The 26,457-nt window shown below is 39.9% G+C and overlaps 1 protein-coding gene across 3 annotated transcripts in view; it reads left to right on the top strand.

Moving 5' to 3' along the window:
• Positions 1 to 26,457, top strand: part of mdga1 (MAM domain containing glycosylphosphatidylinositol anchor 1) — a 151,947-nt gene that overhangs the window by 60,506 nt on the left and 64,984 nt on the right. For all 3 annotated transcript variants that reach the window (XM_026291688.1, XM_026291687.1, XM_026291689.1), the window contains one exon: positions 748 to 922. In XM_026291688.1, coding sequence (XP_026147473.1) covers positions 748 to 922 — 175 coding nt within the window. The remainder of the gene's footprint in view (positions 1 to 747; positions 923 to 26,457) is intronic.

Here is a 26,457-nt window from a genome sequence, read left to right as displayed (position 1 = left end):
CCAGTGTTGATGGGTTTTTCAGGCTGTCATGTATCTCTGAAGTGTGTGTGTGCACAGTATGTTTGTGCATATGATTAATCAAGTGACAGTATCATGTATCTTTCTGCTGTGCAGTGTTTCCTCAGCTTGATGGGATAATTGAAGTATAAAAACGCCATATAGGGTTTAACAAAACTCTCAGTGGTCTGAGTTTAGAATGATGGATGCCAGTGTGTCCTCAACCTTCACTCGACTGCGTGTTAGATTTTATCACCAAAAAAATAAATAAATAAATAAATACATATAGTTTTGATCAGGCAGTATTCAGAATTCAGATAAGAAGATTTGTTGTGATGATCCACCTTCACAGAATTATTCAGCATTTTCTTTTGTAGATTTTCTGGATATTTGGGTAAAATTGTTGGATGAAAACCAGACTACTGATGTTGTTAAGCTGCATTTAGGAAATTTACGCCTCTATGTGGCACGAGGCTGATACTCAATGTACTTTGCCAGGATACGGAAACATTTTGTGTCTTTGGTCTAAAGTTGTGTGCATAACATGTCGGTTTGAGTGGTTTAGAGTGTTTTTAAAGCCATGTTGTGAAAAGCATATCCCTTCCTTAGCCTTCCACTCTGTTGACAGATTTCGTCCATTATCCGTGACTTATTTTGTACTTCAGTACCCTGGACTTTCTCTGACAGCATCTTTGTTAATTCATCTTCTTTGTTAATTCAACATTTTCTCCTCTCCCCCACTCTGTTCAGGTACGGTGGACGAAGACGGCAGGCAGTGCATCCGACAAGTTCCAGGAAACATCCATCTACAATGAGACGCTTCGCATCGAGGGCATCCAGAGGGTGCAGGGGGGTCGCTACTACTGCAAGGCCGACAACGGTGTGGGGGTGGCTGCCATCAAGTCCATCCGCGTAGATGTGCAGTGTAAGTGGGCACGGAGAAAGAGGCAAAAACTCCTTCCACTTCTAAACCACAGCTGACTTTCACTACATCCATTCCCACTGTTAGAGAAGACTGACATGGAGAGAAATGGAAAGATTGGAGAAGGAAAGATGAAAGACAGATTGGATGGATGATGAGATTTCAGGTGGGAATGGCTTCCAGGAGTATCTGATGACTTATGGTGGCGGGGATGAAAAGCCTGGTTGGGGATTAGGGGAAAGGGGATAGATCAAATAGAACTGCAGTATTTGGGAAGAGTATAGATAAGGGGGTGGCCACACATTAAGATCTCAATTTCAATGTACTTTATTCTCCTAGAATGCCATTGGTTCAGTGGATAGATGTGTGTGCACTATCCTGTGTTTGTGCACTGTGAGTGTAATCATCGACAAACAGCCTCCTGTTTCAGATACTCCTGGAAAAAAGTGAAGTCTGTGGAACATATCCAGAGTTTTACAACAGTTAGTCCAGGCGGTACGAGCTCCCTAACCCACTGTTTCTCAACTAACCCATGTCCCCTCTGCTCTGAAGAAAAAAAGACCAAAAAAAATCACAACCACTAAATGAGGTTGATGAGTTGCTAAGACTGAGACATCCTCAACATTTATTTTTCTTTAGCTCTGTCACATCCTCTAATTTGATGCAGCTTGTTACAATTAGCATGTAAATTACAAATTGGTTGATAATTAAGAAATTGCCTCTCTTATTCAGAAGCAGTTACAGATCCTTTTCTGTTCCTGTTGTCTGCTCCTTGCTTGTATATATGAAAAAGTACTAATAGAAGACCCTTTTATCTTGGACACCAGTAATTATCCAGCACCAGTAATTTTTCAGAGGGGCACTCCACTCGAAACAGTTTTAACCTGCATCAATGTCAACACATGAAACTGTGGTGCTGTGGAGAGATACACAATCAAATTAAAAAAACATATCTACTGACATTAGAGGAGGATTAACAAGATTAAAAGTGAAGTGCAAGGCTGTTATGCAATGTAATGCTGAGTTCTTTCGTTGTTAATTTTGCAGCCACAGTAATTGATTAAATAGCCTCAATATGTTGAATGAAGACAATGTGGTGTCCTTGATTCGTGTTCCATTACCAATCCCTATTATAAATGCTTTCAAATGTTCTTGAACAATCAAGGTTAGTGTGAATTCCTATAAAATCCTCAGTTTGCCTGCCACACATTTTGAGATTACCAGTGTTGCCAGGTTACTATTTAGTTCCAAAACTTCACCAAAAAAATTAAAAAGACCAACGATGCGATTTGAAAAGTGTGTTCTTAGTTTTGTAGCCCCGCCTGTCTTGGTAAAACCAACATGTTCCGATTGGAGCCACCGACTGTAGCTCAGCATGTGAAAGTTGAGAAGCAGTGTCGTGTTGTAGGGGCCCCGTGCTGCTGCTTGTTTCACTGCCCCACTGTGCCAGTGAGTGAGGGGCCAGGTCATGGTCATAGGCTGATTCACAAGCAACGATATGAACACCAACACATCAATACTATTGTATGTTTTTATTTCATTCCTAGCACCCTAAAATCCCTCTCCATCTGCTGCATTTGTTTATTGCATACCTCATCCCTTCCCTTGATTTTAATGGTCAGTTACAGGCAGATTTTTAAAGGGCCCTATAACCATGAACATCCTTTTCATTTGCTAAATCTCTTTTTCTGCTCTGCTTTGTGTACAGTTCAACCCTTCAGCCTGCCACTGCCCCTTTAGTATCACACCTCTTGCACCATACTATAGCGTCGCAAGCATAGGCACCTCTCAAACAAACAAGCAAACCCTCTAGGACTTGTCACTTACTCACCACCTTTGCCTTAGCCTCTTAGTGGGGCTCACCATGCCTCCTTCCTCCTCCTCCCTGTGTGCTGATAGCGTTACCTCTCCCCAGGCGCTGCCTTGATTCTACTGGGAAGCTGGTAATTGCAGGGGGCCTGGGTAGTAAACAGGTTGTATTGTGAGTGTAGTTGTGACAGGAGCTCTGTGATGCTAACCAGCTCTGACAGCCGATGCTTGTTTAATTCCCCATCCCCCATGCTGCGTTGGACCCAGTGGCGATCAGTCACGCTTCCTACACAGGGCGACTTTAGTGCTCGAACGATGTAACAATTAACCCAGGCTACCAGGGAAAAAGAGAAAGTGGTGGAGAAGATGGATACGGGAGTGAGGAAAGAGGAGTTGTAAGCAGTGAGGGAGGAAAAGGGAGGGAACGAGCAGCAACCATAATGGCTGAGTGTGGACGTACCAGTCCATAGAAATCCAATGTGACCAGCACGGAGGTCACTGGAAAGAGTCCCCAAATTTTCAAGCATAAAATCAGTGTATATTATATATATATATATATATATATATATATATATATATATATATATATATATATATATATATATATATATATATATATATATATATATACACCAATCACCTATGGCTGAAGAAAAAAAGAAAAAAATGTTTCTTGGTGTTTTTGTTATGTTTTTAAGCTTCTATTATGTCTATTATCTATTGTTGTAGAATTTAAAAAAATATGTTTTGTGTCAATGACTTTTAGAGATGGATTGCTTTATTTACCTAAGTATTGCTTAGCCTGTAATTAGCCACTATGGTTGCTGCTTGTTTGACCAACATCAGCTTCATCAGTGCATTTGAATCTGGGCTGTCTGGCTCTGAGCAACTAACAGACAGCAGCTTGTAGTAAACACAAACTCCAACCTCTACAACGTCCTGTCAGAACCAGTGGGAGAAGTCAGAGAACATGTACATGTACTTCTACAGAAATAGTACAGAAGAAGCAGGAGAATAAGAAGCTTCCAGCAGATGTGTGCAAAGAGAAATACTGAGGAAAGAAAAGACAATTTCAAGACTGGCTTGCTTACCTAAAGAGCACTCGACCTTTCCAGGAAAAACTGAAAAGCAACTACAAGAAAAAGGTTGATAGAAAAAAATGGAGATTGGTGGTGGTAGATGTAATCTTTGCTCAATAGAAAGGAAAAAACGTAGGGAAGAAAAGGAAGATGTCTAAGACAAATGGAAGAAGAGGCTGAAAGAAAATTAAAGACAGAAGGTGAAATCAAAGTTGTGGAGGAAAGGAAAGAGGGATGTATGGAATAGGTGTTGGTGCCTAAACAATCAACAGTAAAACTGAAAAATGTGGTGGCTTCTATTTTTGTTCATTTGTTAATTGATTCTAAAACAATCCTGATTCGTTAGAGATGCAGACTCTATGCACATGCAATCATGTTCTTTCCAATTCTGGATGCATCCAGCAGCCCAGTTACTGGACTAGAGGGCAGTACATGCTGTTACCAGCATAGGGTACAAACAAGAACACATACACACATATATCCCAGCTTTTTTAACCAAAATGACCAGTTTCTGTTCACTTCAATTCTTTGTTTGACGCTTTTTCCAGTTATGTCGTTCTCTCATCCTTTATTTCTGCCTTCCTTCCTGATGTCCTGTCTGAACCACAAACACCATCGCATGATGAAGTAGTGTTTTTTGTGTGCATGTGTGTGTGTGTGTGTGTGTGTGTGTGTGTGTGTGTGTGATTGTGAGTCAGCTGGGGTCTTTCTCCTCTCAGCTGTGAGGAGCAATGAAACACAGCAGTGTCTGACTTTAGGTCATGCGCCCTGCATGCAACTTTAATTTTGCTTTCACACAATCACATGGACGCGTGCAGGCATGCAAGCAGGGACACACACATGCAAAGACAAATGTTCATTCTTTACTCATTGATACAGTAGCAGGCACGATTTCCCATCAGTCCTTTTCTTTGTTTTTTCATTTCTTCCTTGTTTTGTTTCAAACCTCACACTTCCTTATTTAGCCTGTGAATAGGTATTAGCTCAGCATGTATTTATTACCAGCTGACCGGTGACCTGGCACTCTAACCAATGAGGCAGTGGGACAGTGAGCAGGCGGGGTTTAACTTTAAGTAGCCTCTACTGATGGGATGGACTTGGTTCAGAAACCCAACCAATGATACTTCAGCCCAGTTCAGGAAAAAGTGTTTATTCATGAGATAAAACCTGGTTAGATCAGCTTAGCTCAGGTCAAGTCCTCACTGTGGATTCATGACTGTCTTCAGGACTTAGAAAGGTAAGTGGAAAAGTGTTGGGGGTGGTGATGATGACGATGATGATGATGATGATGATGATGATGACAGTAATGATGGTGATACAGATTATGTTAATTCTGAAATCAATGTGTCGACAGTGGGGGATGCAGATGATGATATTCATGATGCTGATGCCTTCATATGATTATTTCATTCTAATTTGTTGTTGTTTGTCTTGCCTACACCAGACATTCCTAACATTAAAGGGTCAATTCAACCGATTTCGAACAAACACTTTAAAAAACTGCAGTATGTTTCCATGCGTTTCCTGTTGAATGTCAAGGTCTGGCAATATCTAAATGATTTCTGCTTCTACCCCAGTGCACCAGAGACAGTGGTGCTGCTGATCTTGATGCATAGTTTTCTTTGGGACTATTTCAGTGGACTTTGATATAGTTATATAGCAGATAAAGTGGCTATTAACAATTCTGCTGTTAACAGTAATGCTCCAAATTCTTTGGCTGTCAATGTGTAACTGTTTTATAGTAGAACTCATAAGTAACAGAGTAATACACAGGTACATACTCTCTATATAAGTAAATGTACAATTCATATTCATATTCTGTGGATGTTACAAATAGTGGAGGTTACTATTCTTTAATCAAACCTTCTGTGACATTGTCAGTAATGTCAGTATGAGTAGGAGTAGAGGACCATGAATCTCCAAACACAAGCCCTTTTCACAGCTTCAACAGTTATCACCCTAACTGTCACTGGCTATAGGAGTCAGTAGAATATATAATCTATTATTCCAGCACTGCGGCTCTAGAAATGGTCCCACTGCAGTAATACAAGTGCTCTGGAATTGGTGTTTTTGATAGTGACACACGTACAAGCACATACTTCACACCCATAAACAGCAGGCTAGGTGGCATTTAGTCCGTCCCTGTTGGCCACAGTCTTCTGTCACAACATGTCTCTGTGCTTCAGGGTGACACCAGTCCAGGCTGCAGCAGGAGGACTGGGCAGTGGCACTGCTGGTGCTGAAAAGATGCAATGCACACACACACACACACACACACACACACACACACACACACACACGCACGCACGCACACGCACGCACATGCACACATAAACACATTCTGGACAGGCTGCATGCGCACACTTTGACACAGAAACAAATAAAGTGGCTTGGACAGGTAGAGAAAGAAAGTCGTGTTAACAGTTTAAAAGAAGCTTTGACCTTTCGGTGGTGTCGAAGTGAAGCCACTGTGTGAGGCACTGTGTCACCACTTTACTCTCTGAGTCACACGAACCCACGCAAACTCCTTTTTCTCTCCATGTGTTTCACCATTTCTAACATCTTCCATTCTGGCGCTCAGCATCCCTTTCTCTGTGTGTTACCTGTTGTCTCTCCTGGTTGCTCTTTCAATATATGTTTCTGCTTGTGAATTTGTTTGGCCTGTTTTCACTTAGCCTTGTCTCTGTAGGATTGGCTTTTCTTATTTTGTCTCTCGCTGAAGGGATGGTCATTCGCTCTATGTTGGGCAGAAATTGAAGGAGGGTATATATCCATCCATCATCTATACCCCCTTATTCCTTAACCAGGGTCCCAGGGATCTGCTGGAGCCTATCCCAGCTCTCTTTGGGTTAAAGGCAGGGGTACACCCTGGACAGGTCACCAGCCCATCACAGGGCCATTTCAATATATAGCTAGCTGTATCTGTTTTGTTATTCATTCTTCAGACACAGTTCCATCATTTGATTTAATCTGCAGCCCATAGGACGAGTACATAAAAAATGATCAAGTCAAATTCCTAGAACACACACACAGTCCTTCAGTGGAAACACGTTCAGTATCAAATGACTTTCCCACATACTTAAAATGAATTTTCTTTACATGGACATTGCGTGTTCAAACATAGTATTATACTTTCTGACTTTCTCATGATCAACTGTCAAGTTAGCAAAAGCAAACATGTAACTGAGTAACAAACAAGAGTAATGAAGGTTGTGGTCTCAGTGTTGGTGATTTATAGAATGACACTGTGTAGACTACAGAGAAATCGAGCACCATCCAAATGATGGTGTCTGCTGTATCTCTCCCTATAGTCAGTTTGATGTCAGCAAATACAGGCTTAGAGGTTTTGTGTAAATTTTCTGGTGCGTCTTTCTTTAAGAACCGACTGTTGTTTTGTCTGTGACACCATGGTGAGCAGTGTTTTTACCACCTTCTTCTTTTATGTATTAGGAAAAAAAGACTTCCTCCGCTTTATCTTGATGAAATGCAGGTAACCGCAGTGTTTGCAACAGGTTGTTTTGTGCATATTTTTCAGGGAATGTTGTTCCCATCACTGGATGTTTTTTTAAAAATGTGATAACCTTTGATGAACGGAGCAGTTTTCGAATCACTATTTAACCAGGTAAGGCCCCATTGAGATTCCAATCTTGTTTCAAGTGAGAACTGGCAAGACCTCAGCATCCACACCACATTTACAATACAGTTCAATCACAGTCACAGTAAAATAACTCTGATTCAGTAAATAGGAAAGACACCATGGTATGTTTTAAAAAATATTTCACATTTCATACAACATCTGGTTTGGTCAGACCAAATCCTCACATACTTACTTACTTGACATAATGCGCAATGCATGAGTAAATAAAAAATATTGCATTATGCACTGAGGCAAAGAATTCCCATCCTCATGGAGAGAGTACAGCATTTTTTTCACTTTTATATGTGAGATAAAGTGCAGTGATGCTTGCCTTAAGGGGTGTCCCCTGTTATATCTGGCTGCTCTGTTGTGCCATGACACTATGTTCTTTTATGCCTCTCTTGTGTGTGTGTGTGTGTGTGTGTGTACACGTGTGCATGCTGAGGTACATATGGATACTGTCCCCAGTAAATAGATCATATAGCAAAAACAAAAAGAAAACCAGCCCAGAGCAATCTGTCTTTGGCGGCAGCAATTGTGAAATTGCTGCTTGAGTGATCTGATGTATTGATCTACACCAGAAGCATCCTGAAGCATGCTTCCAATAAGTCGAGAAAAAAAACCCTGTCTGTCTGCAAAGCTCTTGCCTTGTAAAGATTCAGACATTCATCTCCCCACTGTGATTTTTTTTTTTTTTTTTTTTTTACAATCTATTGAATTTAACAAGAAGGCTCAGAATAGAGAGCACCCCACAGCCTCCATAACCTGGAAATCCTGAGTGGACACACACACAGATTCACACAGGGAGTAGGGCTGACTTTCTGTAGTCAGTCACTCAGGAAGATGGATTCTGCTCACCATGAAGGAATAATACGCCATTAGATTTAACACAAGGCAAACCAACACGTGGTTTGTGTTTTCTGCGTGATTGATGGAGCGGTCATGTGTCACGGCAGGGTGACACCACTGAGTTTTGCAGGGGTCACCAAAAGTTGAAGTTAAAACTGTTAGCATAAGAGACCCGGTGCCAAAAACAGAATCCTCCTTCGTTAGGGTAAGTGCTCTGGAGCTCTGGAAATGTTGCTGGAAAATGATTGTTAAAAAGTTTCGCACCAAGGACTGAGAAATGACTGGTGAAATACAATGGAAAAGGATGTGTTCGGCTTCATGGAGAGAGTTTTCTTGGAAAAGCTTCTTTATCACTCCTATCCCAAAAACCCAATAGCCTGGTCCTGTAGGATTATTGTCCTGCCCAATAATCACCATATTGTTACAGAAAATTCACAAGTTCAAGAGGTATTAGGACCATACGAGTGGGAAATACTCCATAAGGGTGCTACATTTTCTAAAAACATGAGCTCAAAGATCACAAGGTCATTCAGGATTCTCAGAGCTCTGGGTAAAAAGGCAATTACTAGAGAGTTATTAGAGTTATTAGAAATTTTATTATTATTAGAAATTTTTTATTATAGAAGGGATAATGTTCTCTATGAAGCCACAGCTCAACAGTTTTGGGAAGTTTTTTTTGGCAAATTAATGCCATCATTCCTATTCACCCATCATTTGTTTCAGATGTTTTAACTTTATTTGATATTTTTCTTTTATTATGTTATTATTGAAAAGCACATCTCAGGCTCTTTGTTTCATTTTTGTTTAGAAAAACTACACAGAATCGGGGTTTTTCTAAATAACAGCGTTCATAAGTGCTGTCATAATTCAGTAAAGATGCTGGAGTGGCACAAATGAAAACGGGTTCATACTGTGTTTTCACACCCCGTTTGTCATTTTGTAGATACCTCCTGCTGCCTGTGACAGAAGGAAATTGTTTCACCAACCATGATCATTTTGTATTAATAATGATGATGGTCACAGTGAACTTACCGTGAGAAAGCTGTGAATGAACCCTGGTGGACGTCCTCCCACTGACAGTCCACAGGCGTGCAGCGGCAGTGAACCAGACACTGTGTTAGTTTAGTAGGATGTGTTTGCATTTACTACATTTTTCTCTGCAATTTACATGATTGATGGAGCTGCCACAGATGAACTAGACGGCACAGAGAAAAGAGAGGAGGGACAAAAATGGAGTGTGAAAAACTGACCTTAAGATGAGTGGGTTCGTTTTTGTGTGTATAGATGAATAGTTATTTGTCTCTAAACTCTAAAGAGAAGTTGTCTCAGGCTGATCTTTTCAGAATACATAAGGGCACAAAAGACAATAACTAGATCTTGAAAGTGTGGTGTTATATGCACATTCAGACAGTCCTTTCGCTGCCTCAGCATCAAAGGATTTGGAAAATGGAGCATGAAGGTTACTCTTAGAAATGTTTTCAAACTTTAAAAAGGCCAGTTTAAGGTCCATAATGATTAAAAACTGCTCATTTACATTTGTATATATATTTTATTACCTATGTATGTAGACAGGTGTGTTTCACTTTGCTTTATCTTTTTCGTTCTGTGGTGCTTTCACTGGTGATTTGTAGAGATTTTGATAGCTTTAAAGACTGAACTGCTGCTTTGTCATTCTTACAGGACCAGCCGGTCTGTTCAAGTGATCCAAGGATGAATTACATTCAGTTTAATTCACAGAAGCTTAAACGCAAGAAAGAAATGAATGTGGAATCTGTAAGGAGGCTTAAGGTGAAACCAGCAGGACTTTAGACACAGAGGTTTGGTTTCGTCCGCTGACTTTCCCACCAGTCTGGACCATAAAAGTCAAGAAATGTGGTGGAAAGTAAGGTGGCTTTGATGAGATCTCTTGTTATTTTTGCCTTTCACTTGGTGTTTGAAGTGATGGTTAAGTTCACCCTGTTTAGTTACACTTGGCCCTGACTTTGCAGCCTTAGAATGACCATTAGTTTCCATCCTGAGGGTGACTAAAGTGCGCTGTTGTGTGTGTGAAAGCCATCATCGGTGTCAGCCCTTGTTGTGTGATGAATCTCTGAACTCTTATCTTTATATATTAATTTACATTGTGTGTTGTAATTAGATATGTGGGGGAAATTACTGAAAGACTAAATGCTTGAAAGCACCATTTAGCACTTCAGTGCTGAATAGTTGCTCTGTGAGTTTAGTGTATGCTAACACTGCCAAGGTTTGGGTCCAGTTCTCACTGGGCCTATATCTTCCAAAAATGTAAAACGCTCACACAGTGTTGTACATTCAGTTGAATATACTGTTGAGGCTCATAATAATACTTACAATATTTGTTCATAATTTAAATCTGCTGGCAGTGGGGTTTTTTTGTGCAAAGCTAGACGCCACCATTAGTTGTGCAGTCGAACCAGTTGAGGGATCTTCACAAAAATCAAACACTGCATTTAGTGTGAATGTGGGTGCTGCTGTGACATTGAACTATTGTTAAATAACACATTGCATGGCTTTTGAAAACATTAGAAACTGGTTCCTGCTGCAGAAATGTACTTGCACCTAAAAGTAAGAGAAATGTCACTCACTCTTTATGGCAAAAGCTACGTTATTCAAGTCATGCGGCTCAGAGCAGCCAAACACATACACAAAAAATGTGCTTGTCCTGCACACACATTGGTTAAACTGACAAAGCAGCTGGGAGAACGGCATCAAACTGTTTCACTTGAACTATGAGGTTCATGGCTCAGCAGATTTGAAGTGTTCTGCTTGGTACACACTAACATTGCTGTGTCAGAGCTCTCTCTGTTAGAAGGTTTGTCTTCATGCTGCACTGAGTGTGTCTGTGTCGATACCATGCAAACAGCTTCAGGCGTCTCTCAACAGGACGCTGTTGTGTTTGGGCCAGAAGGTGCAGAGTCACATGGTGTGAATATACAGCACCGCAAATACAATGTGAAGGTCAAATAATGTCCCTTTTTATGCTGTGTATAATATCTGTTAGAGGAATGAATACCACATCACTTCAGCTTGTCTAAATCCACTTTGTGCGTGTCCCTTGAGTTATGTCACCTTAAAAAATATTTATATTGCACAAGACTCAACCTGACCCCAAATAGCATATCACAAATAGAGAGCTATACAGATTTTATTCAGCGTTAACGCTGTAGAATAAGCACAGTAATAGACAGGACTGCCTGTTGCATTCTTTGCTTTCTCTGTGCACTTAAGGGATTCTCATTATTATCATCTCACCTCCAGTCAAATATGTAAACGAAATCATTTGAGTCACAGCTGCACCATACGAAGCCAGCCTGGCAACTCTGACTTCTCATTTGATATGATTATTCTCACCAGATACCATCATTTCATTGTCAGATCCACTTCAGAGCGAATATGATGGGATACCAATGTGGACTTCATTACCAGTCATATAGTCATACATTGTTTTTCAGATGAATGGTCCCGCCTTAATAGAAGATAGTGAATGTGCGATATTGTCTGTGTATCTGTGTGTTTGTTAGCGTGTGAAAATGAATTTGTACAGTAGGTATGTGTGTGTCTAAGTGTATGTGCTCGACAGCATGTATGCCAAGCAGTGACATGGCGACTATTGGCATTGGGAAAGAACATATCCATCCATCAAATTTAATTTAGTCTCACAGTGCATCTTATTTTTTCACTGAACTGGCCAAAGATGTTCTGTAGATATGGGAGGCAGAGATGTATGAAAAGGTAAGACAGCTATTGTCCTGCTCCTCATAAATACAGATTTATGATTAACTTCATCTTTCTGATATTTAAAGTATAAAAGCGAAGGAGAGAGATTTTGTTCTCCACAACGTTCAGCTTCAAGGTCTCTCATATCTGCTTTATGAGAAAACTAATTATTTAGCTCAGTGTTCCTTTGAACTTTTTGCCTCTTGTGCCAGCGTGGTCCAGCACACAGTATACCAGTGAACAAAGCATATGAAAAACACTGCCAGCCAACCATTAACCAGACCTGCTTATCCATGAGAGTAGCAGGAAGGCTGGAGTGTGTCTCAGGTGACTTCTTTGTTTATTGAGCCTTGTCTGTCTGTAGCACTTCGACTGAAGCTATGGAGAAGGTTGTGGTTTTGTTTGATTGTCCCAAGACCATGGTTTTTAACTTAACCAAGTGCTTTAAGTGCCTAAACATAACCTTAAAAATATTATCTGGTGAACATACATGGTACATATTCATACTGCAACCTAAAAGCTGGTTATGTTGGCCAGTCCTTTAATGCTGGTTATTGTCAGTATCTCAATATTATGTATCTGACATGCAACAACAGACATAGACAATAATTCTGATACAATGTGTTTGTTTTTTTTTATGATCTACTTAATCAAAGTAATTAATCCAAATGTCTAAAATATTGATATGTTAAGAATAAAACTCCTGAATGTAACAGGCAGCACTGTAATAGGAAAGACAGGGAAGAGTTAATAGCATCAGTGTCATGAATTTTGCCAACCTGTATTTCTGAACTCAGTCACAGTGCAGTGCCCAAAATAATTTTTCTCATTCACACTTGGATATTCACACTTGGCTATGCAGCAAGATGCTACACTGTGGAGCTCGGCTCTGAGCAATACTACAGCCTACTAGCAGGCTGACGTTCGCAGAACAACAGAAAGGGCGCTTCTGTTGTTCTGTCTGCCCCCACTCACATTGAAAAAGATAAGCTAATTAACAGAAACACCTCCACGTATAAAGGCATGTCCCCTCCAAAATGATCACACAGTGTCAATGAGAACTCAATATCATCAGGATGATTTGTTGCAGGATTGCGGCACTAGACTACATTAGTTTTAGTTAGCTGTACCCGATACACACTGTGGGTTTTACTTAGATATTTGGTCATCTATTTGTGACTGTGACACACAACAACAACAATACAAACAAACAATATAAAAGTTCAATTCGTTAAATCTCAAGCAAGACTGATGTCTATGCAACTCGATTATAAAAAGTACTGCAAGGCAATGAACTGCTGGAAGGTAAAACACAATCAACAATTGTAAACACTATAACATGAAATCACTGCTATGGTCTTTAAATGGACCAGCTGCTAAATAGCATCAAGGAAATGATCACACACACATTTCTCTTTACCAGCTGTTCTCTTTGCATAAAAACTTTGATTTTGCGCCTCGATGCGAAGCTGAGGATTTATCCTGTGAATAAGGGAATTCCATCAATTTCATAAATATTCTGCTTTTCACCTGAGAATGCAACAGGACTAAAGTGAGCTATTAACACTGATACTGGACACTACATCACTGCATTGCTTCCCTTCTCAGCCATCCAAGTAAGGGTATTTGAGTGAAGCTGCTCAACATCACTGTCAGTGTGTATTAGTGCACTGGTACAATGGCACAAGACGTCAACACAGCTTGCTAAATTAAAGCAAAAAAGCTTTCGTTTCATTGCAAAAGACCAGCAGTGCTTTGCTTTGTACAGTATCTCCTACAAGGGAAAGTGTTGGCATCCTAACCATTGTCTCACATTAGGTCTAATTAATTAGCAGTAGAAACACACTGACCTTGAAGTTAATATTCAGCTCTCAGAAGGCAGAGGCAGCCCTCTCCTGGGTGGGTTTATTTAAAACTGTCTTCAGTATTTTGTTTAGTACTGTGCTGTCATTTCTGTGTGTGTGTGTGCAGTCATGCATTAGCACTGTGTGGGTCAATGGCTTTTACAAGGTGTTAAGTCACAACAAATGACGAGTGAAGACTAACAAAAGAATGAGTTTAGATCACACGTGCTGTACTGAAATGATATTCGAATTACAAACTGTGACTTTAAACATCGGGGCTCGTGGTTGTTTGGATTTCTTTTATCAATTCCTGTTTAGCTTTGGTTGTGATATTCCTGCCCATCTGTCCTTTCACATGTGAGCAGGATGTTTGCTTTATATGCTGCTATCAATGCATGGGACATCTGTGGTTTCAGCATAATTTAATAATAACTGCTTTATAAATGCTTTAATCCACAATGCCACAACTTCCGGACTATTGATAAGTGGCAGAGGATGGATGGATGAATGAATGGTATGTTTTTTTTCCTTATTCTATCCAGATTTGTTTCAGTAAACATTAACAAGAAAATACAAACATGACAAGATGCTGAAATTTTCCAATCATAGACATGTCTGTAGTCTGGACAGCTCTGTGTTTCCATTTTCAAGCACTAAATTCCCAGTTTATGTCGTTATTAGTGTGTAATGTTGTTATAGTGTGTAGAATTTCAGCATAGCACCTTCACAAACACACCCTGATCCAGTCCATAATTGTTCTCAGATGTTAGAAACTGATCAGTCCTATATAAAAACATGACCTGAATAATTCCACTGTAGTTTGTTGAATGCGTCCAGGTAAATATTGTGCATTTGGTACATGTGTGTTTGAAGAAAAGAAGAAGTATCACGTGCATGTTATCACAACATGAATGGACACTCCTGGTGGTCCTTACTTTTAAATACTGTGCAGCTGAAAGAAGAGTGTCTTCCTTTGAGGCTTGTGGTTTCTATTTGCCCTACTCATCCCTCCCCGGTTACCTTTGGAAAGACAGTCTGTAATGTATAAGATCTGTTACTAATGGATCTTTATGCTTCAAACAGTCACCCTGGCCTAATTATTTTCTCTCGCTGCCAGACGCTGTGTGAGAGCATGCAGCTGGAGCGAGAGGGAGTGAGGGAGGTTTTGATCGAGTCTTTAGCAGAACCTTTGCCTTCAAGCAAAAAGCATCTTTTACTCTCTGACATGTGCATTCCCTGACAAGTGTGCTGGTGTCACCTTGACAGAGGAACATACTGAGACACCAAGTCAGCCACAACTTCAGATAATGGCTTCTCTGTGTCCAAGAGAATATGAATGAGCCCAAACAGGGTAAAGCACTTATAGGATCCCACAGTTCTTCAGATCAGTAAAGAGAATATTTTTAAAAATCCTTGTTGCTTTGAAAACCTCCAAAATCTTGATCTTGTCTCTCCACTGGATTATGTCATGTTACAGAAAGCAATACTTGAATAAAATATTGAGGTTTTACTGCACTATAAGTTTCTCTAGAGAGCAACATTTAGCTAAATGCTTGCTATATGAAATATTCACTAGCAAAGATGCCTATGAAAGAGGTAACACACACGCCTTGGCCTTTATACATAGTTTTTATATATAATGTATGTACTGTATTCCTCTTCCATATACCGCACCTATCAGAAATGCACTCTCATGCTTTGACATTTTCTTATAGTCATAGTTTTAATTATTCATCAGTAATATGCCACATCAGGAATAGCAGCTGATAAGAGAAATGATGCTTTTCATATCGTACTCGGGTATTAAAAAACACACCAATTGGTTTGATGGGAGTGATGTAATTACAGGTCAAAATTTTAATCTTTTAAAAGGCACTAATTCATACAGTGTAAATGTGGTTAACATAAAATCTGCTACTCACATAAAGCTATGCTTACAAATTGCACAGATTTGCATAATGGGGCTGCTATAGGTCAAACCTTTAGAGGTACGCCGTTGATGTTCAACCTCATTTTCATGGAGGCTCTGCCAGTCTCTCAAAATGGGCTCAACTCACTGCAAAAGCAACAAACTGCCTTGTTTTTTTCATTTTGTGTTGTAATTGTTTTTTTTTCAGTGCACTTTTCATTAAGCACTACATTTGCCAAAATATGGATTTGTACCTCACTTTCTACACTGGACTGATCAACCTCTGGATATTGTTAAGTTACTTTTCTTACTATTTTAAACTTAGGTATTTTCCCAGGGAACTGGTCCAAAAGTCATATACTACTTTTATAGAGCCTGTGTGAAAGAATTGGTCTTCCAGGTAAAAATGTCCTCACACTGAACCAGCACATCTCTTAGGTCCAGCTGTATCAGTGGCTCTGTCATTGAAACCTCGGGCTGTCACAGTGCTGTTGCTTTGGACCCATTACTTTGTTCATTATGCAAGAATTATGTCTACCTCTCCTGCTCTTGCCCTGGCCTCTCTATTGTTAGAGGTCATGTGGTTTCCCTGAAGGGCCATTCAGCTGGGGCAATTATATAGCAGTAAGTCACGCAGGGATCGGCATGGGATGGCATGTCCCCTAGGAGCAGCCATCTCGCATGGCAGGCGTTTTTCTGACTTTAGAGAGCTGTGGGTGGCCGTGTGCTGTAACGTCTGTGGCTGCACTTGTATTGGTGCTGTTGCACTTAATGGCTCAATTGATCTAAAAGGACACTTCTGGCTTGAATGGTAAACACTTTATTGAAAGCAGCAGGTAGCTGTACAGCAGTAACCTGAAGTGTCAAATATTGACAGGCACTCAGATGCCTTTTATAGTAACTACAGACAAGGTGTTATCACTCTTATTGAACTGCACTGGTTCTCTTCTGACAAGCTGGGTGTCAGCGGTTTGAAAAGCAGGCTGCAACTGTCATGGAGACGCGGCTGTAATTAGCTTAGCACCACTTCATCAATAAACTTTGTGACATAAATATACAGGACCCAAACAGGTTTCAGGTGTGCAAGCGTGCAGGGAAGGTCTGGTGATCGGGAACAGGAGAGAAGTGAGCAGGTGTGTGAGTCAGGTGATGGGGATGGAGAGGTAATGTCTGAGGAGTGCCAAAAATAAACATGAGTCTAGTGCTATAAGACAACAGTGATTTCTCTCTATCAAAGTCAATCAAGTGCATTGTTTCTGGTGTTTTAATCCCTTTCTAACTTGAGGCGGAGGATTTTTAATCAAAATTCAAACTAAAGTGGCGCACACATTTCTTATTTTAATTTCAGTTCTAGGATTAATAAAATGTATCTTATTTTATCTAATCTTAATTCAAACCAAGTAAAAAGCAATGAGGGTGACAGATATTTCTAAAGAATTTTGGGCGTCTCCGTTATTTGGTCTGAACTTTCACAAACAAGCACAGCTGATGTATAAACAGTGACGGCTACGGTGACTAATGTGGAAAAGAATTTATCCAGGTGTAAAATTGTGGGTACAAGCAGCATTATCTCACAGCATTAATTAGGTCATTTTCATACAGCCTGATCAAAGGTCCCCAATTAGTAAGACTTGAGAAGTTTCATAGTTTGCTTACAAATCAGCTGTATTTGTCAAGACAGATGGATGAGCAGATGGAGTTGACGAGCACAAACCACAATCAGCCTACCATTACTTTTCCAGGCATATGCTTAATATGGCATACTACAATTACACTGTCACAGTGGAGCCTTATTTAACTAAATTCCAGGCACAATCTAGATGGTCTGCTCTGACACAGCAGAATCTAAGCAATCCAACATTTAGAAATAGGTTAGACTGCTAGAAATCTCTCTAAATAGCACTTAAGGAATCAGAATCACAGTCGGTGAGATCTCTCATGTATTTTCTTGCTTTACGCCTCAACAAACATCACACGTATCTGTTTAAACAATCCATTATCATAAAAAAGGCAATTATCAGCTTCCACTGTAGCACAAACGCCGAACCAGAGTGACATATCTTACTAGAGAGACTACTTATTAAAATGCATTATATTCTTTTCTTTTAAATAACGTTAATATACATAATCACCTTAATGACACATTCAATTGTGTTTCTAATAATTTTGGAACAAACCATTTGTATAGAGGTTTACCTTTTGTCTGGAGAACGTCTGGGCAAATGATATATTTTCCTATATTCTTTGTGTATGATCGTAAGTGGCTCTATTTTCTTTAATACCTTGGAGAGTTATGTCAGATTGTACTTCCATATGATGGAGATATTCTCCGAAGGGGTACAACCTAGAACAGAAGCAAGACACTTCGCGTGAGTCCAGTATATGGGTGACCTGCTGTAGTTTCTACATGTGTGTTTAAGTCCCTTCATGAATGTGCTGAATTATGAGGAGTTGATGGAATGGGTTTAAGTGACTGCATGTATGCATGCGTGCACCGACAACACTGCGTGCTTCCCACTGTAGTCTCCCCACAGTTCCCTCACCCGAGGTTCCCAGTGGGCGAGCATGGTGAGTCACTGATAATGTGTGACACGGGTTTCCGTGACAGTTTGGGGTCGCCTATGCCCCTTACCTCTCCACACTGAGGTACTAAATCACAGTTAACCCTTTAAAGAGCGGAGCCACTGGAAGGCTTTGTTCAACAAAGACAAAAGGTACAATGTGGAAGGGAGGGCGAAGGAAGGAGACAGGATGGGAGGTTAAAATAGAGAATGAGAAGAGGAAAGGAAAAAGGAAAGGAAGTCCATCAACAGATTAACACAGGTAAGAAGAACTGCAGAATTATAATAGAGAGCGATCGTGATGTTATAATGTTACACCATAGTTTTAGACATTATAAATAAGTAGGGGGAGTGTGTATTTCTCATATGTACAAGACTCAATTATTTTGGGTCATTTGGTTTGGTGGACCTGATAAATAAAACTTTGTATTACTGTGTAACAGTTATCAGTTCAGTTGTCTTATACTCTGTTTTTCCACATTTAACACACAAATCCCGTGTAGTGTAGTGGAGTCATCCAAAAAGGACTGACACTACCACCATGGGCACATAGTGATTATGCACACACACTCATATACAATAGCGTGAAGTATGGTTTGGTTTTAAGCTGTCCTGCAGCCCATGAGGAGATAAGACCACTGCACTTGTCCCTATCGTTTGGTCAGCTTTATCTAAAATGTGTTTTTTTTTTTTTCGTTCTTCTTTATTTCCCCTCCCTAATTTATTGACTCTCTCATCTCTATGAAGGTTATACAATGCAGTGCACGCTTGAAATGTTCTTGACCTTACCACGGGCTCCTGTAGCACACACTGACATTTTTTCTCAGGGAAAATAACTGTTACTCTGAAACGAAGCATGAATCAAGTGACAATGCAAGAGCAAGACAGCCAATCTTAAAAAGAGACTTACTGAAAGAACTGTAAGTATTGAAACATTTTAATGAATATATGTCATGTGCAATTGAAAAGAGTGTATTGTGTTACCTCCTATTGAAACGTGTGTTTTGATGCAGAAGTGAATTATTTTATTTGCTATAAAAATATGTTAGTAGTAGCAGTGGTGCAGAAATACTGTGCTCTCAGTCTTAAACAGTGACATTAAACACGTGGACTTCCAGGATAGACCTGATATAACAGCAACAGATCCATTAATTACTAATATTACTATTATTATTAATTGCTACTGTGCAGAGATTAGATTACACACTGCATATTGCTTTCTTTAAGGAAAGTAATTTGTGTGACAAAAAAGACCTTGGCAGGATTTAGTCTATTCAAATGTAATAAAACAGTTTGAACTAGACATTGCAGTAATTAGGAAGCTCAGCTGTCTTCTTCATATTCTCCAGTCAGTATAGCTGATCAGATTTCAGCTAGTCTCATTTCACTCAGCTGTCATCAGTCTGCCGATATTTGCAGCCTCTACGGGACAATTATTGACAGGGTGCTGGGGATGGACGCACAATCAGCTGTTATTTCAGTGTGCAAGGTTGACAGAAGGTTTGATTCTTGCCATATATTTGTTTAAAGCTGCAGTGGGTCCATTTCTGCTCCAGTTTGTAGTTCAGTTCAGGGGTGTTAATGATAAATCCTGCACACATGGCTAACTCCTCCACAGGTAGCTATTCTTAGTGCCTGGATCTTCTGTGTGACACCTAAACCTGCTATGAGATGGAAATGTGGGGCTATAAACTAAACAACTGACAGTGAGTCTTTCATTTCATTTCCTTTAATATATTTTACCACCCTCACAGGTAAGGTGGCTGTTCAAATTAGCCAGCCCCCCCCCCCCAGCCAAAGACCCCACTGGGCAGCATCTGTATTCATCAACGCCATGAGGCCAGACCAATTCTAATATTATTTTATGGCAATGGCATTTTTCATCCAGCCAGTCTCCAATAACTTCCAACTTAGATTTTATGGCTTTGCTCTTTCTCTCGTTTTTCCCTCTTCGCTCTGTGTAATGCTCCTCCTGCTCACCCTCACTCACTCTCCATCTCCCATGCTCCTTCACTGCCCCTCACTATGTCTTTTTCACAATTGACTCATTCTGTTGGTTTTGACCCTTTCCTCTCCTTCCTGATACGTCTTCCTTTACCTCCTCTGTCCCTTCCCTCCTTCCACATCTTCGGTTTTTCATTTATGGCCAGTTGCACTGGGCTGGGTAATGAAGGCAGTGTTATAAAGTATGGGAGGTGCCTCAGGGCAGGCTCACAGCCTGTGTATCAGCAGATAGAAAAATTGAAATTGGATGAGGATGGAGACAGAGGGGCAAAGACTAGAGGATTAGATGGTCATGAAACATAGAAAAGATCCAAGATTAGAAAAATGTAGAAAAATATTACAGGAAGAAAGAAAGCCATTCCTGGTATGAGAACTTTTTTTTTAGGTGGTCCTGTCAGTCTGTGTAAAATCTACTGGAGACCTGAAAGGTAAAAAAGCATAAAAATCTGTCAGATGTGTCAACAAATAAATACAAAACAGGAAATAAATCAATATCACCATCATATCAATGCAATGTTTAGACCAACATCTGTTTTTCATCAGGTGTAAACACGAGTTTGATGTAAAAAGACTTGAAGTAGAGATGAGTTTGAGTGTTAGCAAAAAAAAAAGGAGATGAGATGCAGAGAAGAAAGTATAGTGGTGGAGAGGAGGGAGCTGTGACTTTTTTATTGCATTTTAAAGCACTGGCATGTTATAGACCTACATGCATACACTACACAAATTGCATACTATTTATTAGCTATTAGAAAAATCAACATATTGGATGCCTGTTAATGGTTTTTATAGTACATCTGATGAATAACGCATTTTAAAACCGATTCATTTACAGACATTGAAAACAATGTTTTTACTTATAGTGGCGAATACGTTTGTACGAGCAGAACCAGAATAATATAAAGCATTTAACCTCAGTCCAAAGTGAGTCATAGTAAATGAATAATACTCTAAGCACCTCTACTCCCTAACCCCAAATCACTTTAAATATGTCTGGAAAACTTTTTCATGTGTTTCAGCCTGGGGAAATAATCTGTCTCTGTAGAAAACGTATGGAAGCACAGAAAAAGCTGGAAGAGACACAAACAGATAAAAAATGTAAATAAAATGAGACCAACAAAGGTCTTAGAATGGGTGTCTGGTGGGTGCACTAGCACAAACTCAAGGTGTTAAATTTCGTTAAGAGCGGGCTAGCTCAGCACATTCAGAGTGCGGGCAGAGCCAGTGGTGGTGAGTGCCACACAAATCAGTCTGGAGAGTAGGCAATAACCATTACAGCCACAGGCAGGAGGGGATATTCTCTCTCAAAGCATCGCCTAATAACCTGTGTGAAGAGGTTCACTGTGGGCAGTTTCTAAAACAACACTTGGAGGACTGTTGGTGGTCTGAAAAGCTGTATTTTGGTTTACTGTGGAGTAGATCTCAGCACCATGATAGACTTGGATGTTTGGAAGACAGGGATGCGACTCTCCTTCCTGTAAGGTTACACTAATTTTTCAAACTACGGCTTTTGACAGTGTACTTTTACTTGATCGCACAAAGTGATTGATTGATATGTAATCAAACATTTGGCCAATTTAAAGATATTTTATTCTAGAGGAGACCTGTAATACCAGTAAATAGAGTGTTGTCTGGCACACGTGCGATGTTGACATTTCTTTTGTGTGTGTCTGTGTGTGTGCCAGTACACAGTGGTGAGATGGGTGGTTCAGTAACCTTTCATGTTGCAGTCACATCTAATTTAACCATATTTGTTGATTTATTCAGCCAGTTACAAGTTGTATATCGCACTAATTTACACTGTATATTGAATTTCACAGATATTTGTCAAGTAGATTAGCTTGTCCTCTGACCCACAGCTGGGCTCACAATATTGCATTAGTGTGAGGAACTCTGACATCTTCATGACCTGTGACCTTAAAAATCATAATGGCCACACGTTAACCTCGCTAATGTCCGCTGTAAATAAAGTAAATGGTCCATGAGGGGTCGGCTGAGACTAGTCATACAGGTCAAAAACATTAACTCATGTAACCTCAGACTTGTCCTGAAAAGGTTTTTGAAGTAGTAAGAGAGGTTTATAATTTCTGAGAGGTTAATAGTGCATTTTCCTTGTCTAAAGATTCAAGTGTGTATTTCACATGTGAGTATGAGTATGTGGTTGTTCGTCTATATGTGGCAATGCAATGGACTGGTGACCTGTCCTGCCTCTCACCCGAAGAGAGCTGGGAGAGGCCAGTTTGACTGCCCATGGAATTGAGCTGTTAAATATTAAATGTATAAGCAGGGGAGGTTTCAGTGTCTTGCTTGTGTGGACTCTGATAGGATTTGTTATTAGCTCCCACTGGGACCTGCTGAACCTTTGACCTGCTGGTTATGTGATGGTAAAGATATCGGGGAATTCCCTCACTGTTGAAGAGCTAATTGTGAGAGCGTGTCTCTACTGTGACCCAGTATGCATTACTCTGTTTAGTGCCTCAAATTCTACAATACATGTATCCACAACCTATTTAGATGATGTCCACTAACCTGCCATCATGTTTTCCAATCACAGTAGCACAATACCAGAATTTAACATACACAGCTCAGGTTATATCATTGTGATAAAATGTCTGTTGTGTGAAGTGATGCTTCCTCACTGCACGTCTTTTGTTAGTGTTACATTTAATTTACCGTGGCCAAATCTTCCACACTGTGCGCGTCAAGCCTAGTGACAAACAGTCTCACCAACACTGGACTGGTGCGTTCAGTGTTTTCAGGCCTGTTGTTATCTTGGGATTCTCATCACTTTTGTTTATTTATTTGTTCACTGTCTCCTGTTAACCAGGAGACAATGAAAGTGAAGTTGTGCCAAAATACCACTTTAGTATCTGAGCAGGAATCCACAGAAGTGGTCCAAGTGGTTTTAATAAAGGCGTTGTGTAGATTGCCTCTGAGTGTAGTGTTTGTCCCTCAACACAACACAATAAAACACAAGCAATTTAATAATTTTAAGAGCAGCAACAGCCTATATTTCTGTCTGTGTGTGTCTGTATATGTTCTATGTGATATTACTGTGGTCCACATTGCACAAAGCCACAAAGCAAATTAAATACACAGCAAGCCAGGGGGGTTTTGCATTTCACATTTGTCACATGTTTGCATGTTTGTGTGAGAGAGAAGTGTCTGAGTATACGTATACGTGCAAGTGTAAAAGAAGCTGCATGTGTTTTGTCACTTACAAGAAGCAGTTTTCTCAAGTCCAGCATTAAAACCATGTCCACACAGAGGTCCATGGAAACTGGGTGTTACACCATAACGCAGGTGTCCCTGAGACCAAGAAGAGCATCTTTTATCCCCTCTGCTCTCTTTGGAAAACTTCAGACAGTACTTACAGGGACACGGAACGACTTTCTTTTTACCCCCGGGGCATCGGTGTGTTATTTTGGCCCTGAGCAGTGTATTTGTTGGTGTACAGATATATGTGTATCCGGATGCATGTGTGTATATTATTACATAACTGTGCGTGCCTTTGCCAAAGAACGTGTGTGTGTGTGTTTTTTTTTTGCATGCGTGTGTGTTTTTCAGCCCCGGAGGTTCAGTGAATGAACTATGCCTCTTTGTCCCTTAACACCCTCTTTGCTGTCACCACCGCTGTGCAGTTACACTGTCACACTCACAGTAAATAACCATGTCCAAATTAGTCTTTTTATGGCCTAAAATAATAGAGTCGCACCATCATGAATGTTTAATACCATTTCCCAGGGTCTTTGCTGACAAAAGCATAATTAAGGCTTGAACATAACGCGCTGGCTCGACGAAAATGCACCATTTTCAGCAAATTCATGAGTGTTAGGTTGGGAGAAGACTCAGTGTGTAATTCTTTTTAACACGGGCTCCTGAGTCTTGGTGTTAAACCAAACAATACAAGCTGTAACACAAGATCCTACTGCAGTGGTGTTCTTTGTAATTATCAGCAAAGTTAAAGGATGATTGCAGCCAAAAGTGAAGAGTCACAGGCTCAGGAAAGTTTTGCACTAATGAAGCAACTGATGAGACAGAATTTGCAGAGATAGAAAATAGCCTTCATATTACATTTAGCCAAAATGCAGTTGGGAAAATATCCCTTACACAGCAACAAAGCATGAATTAAGTGCATGTGTTGAGTGAGAAACGTGAGGTAAGATGTGTCAGCACTGGAGCATTTCAGTGAATATATGTAATGTGCAATTCAAGAATCTAATGTAGAGTGGAGTGTGCTACCACCTATTGCAACATGGATATTGATGCAGAAATGATTGTATGTTTTTATTTTTTGCAATAAATATTTCAGTGGCAGTGATGTAGAAATACTCTCTGTGTCTGCACCACAGTTATTTAAATAAAAAGTGCTTGGAATAAAAAGTAGACATTATTACAGTATAATAAACCATTACTTTCCAAAAATCTTCAAACGGGAGATCGCTCAGGTCAGTTTGGTTTCTGTATACTGCAGTATTATTGAGCTACTGTATTTCTTTTTTGACAGTAATTTTCTGGTCATTTTCTTCCAGCTTTTTTCTGTCTAGGTTTTTTATTCTTCTCTATCTTCCTCTGTAATGTAATGGCACCACCTCTGTCTGTTTATGTTTTCTCCATCTCCCTCTCTCACCACTCGGCTTTGATTTAATACAATATCAATTTCTCTATTTGTGGTTCTCTATAAAAGGACTCTTCTGGCATCCATGTTTTTTTTTTCTTCATTAAAGGACCCAATTGGTAATTAGACAAATCACACAGCTGTTGCTCATAGCCCCAGGAATATTGAGTATATTTCTCTGACTGTATACAAAGACATTCATATTGCTGGAAAAGTCCATTTTTGCTTAATCTATATTCCTTTATTCCATCGTAGATTTTTATAAAGATTTAATGAAGTGAGAGACATGAACCCATGATCTGTGGGGTTAAAAAAATAAAAGTGATTTTTGCTATTGTACTTAAAAAAAAATAAAAAATAAAAAAAAAAAACAAGCCGAGAATATGAGCCTAAATCAATCTTTACTTCAGAACGTTACATTTTAAACACAGGCAGTGTTCTCATTATTTCCAAATGTGGGCCTCGTGCATGTTTTATATCCTCTTTAAGGCGATGTCTATGAGCAGAATGCTGAATAATTGATGAGATCCGAAGCTGGATCAAACTGCAAGTCTGGCTCTGTTTGTGCCATTCTGTATGCACAAGCTTTTCTTCCTGTGTGTGTGGCTGTGTGCACTCACTTGTGCGTTCATGATTATGTATGCCTGTGTGTTTGATTGACTTGTCATTTCCACAGTATAGTATATGTTTGACTTACAGTAGATGCAGAAAAACCTTAAGAGTGAGCAAAAACGTGCATGTAAACAAGGCCCAGTGTAATTTCTCCTTTTGGACCAAACTTGGCATGTTGATGAAATTTCAGCAAAACAGTCTTTAAATTTGCATGACTGAAGTCGCCAATGATGATGAAAAATCTGTTGGGCTGTGCTGTTTGTTGATCGCCATTGCTGCTGTATTGCTCCCGCAGGTAGACTAGTACAGTAACAACAGTGGTGATCTGGCTGGCACTTCACAGTCGTAAACTCTTCCAGTGGAGAACAGTGTTTAGAGACAGTGTTATCAACCTTTCTTTGTTGATATAAACACACAGACCACTGCTATGAGTCCCACTAGACAGTGATGGTTCCCAGCTGGATGTCCAGAGTGCTGCTGTGTGGCCATGTTTTAAATGAAAACTATGATACTGGATGGTTTGTTGCACACTCTCTGCCAGTCTCAAGAAGATCGTGGCAGCTGTGGCTGAATTTCTCTGAATAAAGTGTGATCTTTTAATTTAGCTTGAAGACTAACTATGACCACTGTGCCTGCACACACCACCATGGTAACCAAAGCTATATAAAAATCCCAGTAGCTCGATTTATCTTTAGTGACTGTCTTTATTTCTTTTCATTCATTTATTTGATAGATGCCAACTGTTGCTTCTGACCATCACTGTTCAAACATGTTGATTAATAGAATACTGAGGCTATGTAAATGTTGCATCTCTGTATATCCTCAAAGCACATGGAAGTCCTCATGTTATACACAGTAAAGTGAAGAAAGCTAGGTGCTATTCT

Source organism: Mastacembelus armatus, unplaced genomic scaffold, assembly GCF_900324485.2.
Source record: "Mastacembelus armatus unplaced genomic scaffold, fMasArm1.2, whole genome shotgun sequence".
NCBI classification, from domain to species: domain Eukaryota; kingdom Metazoa; phylum Chordata; class Actinopteri; order Synbranchiformes; family Mastacembelidae; genus Mastacembelus; species Mastacembelus armatus.
The sequence above is the reverse complement of the archived record's forward strand: the minus strand, read 5'-3'. Positions and strand labels throughout refer to the sequence as shown.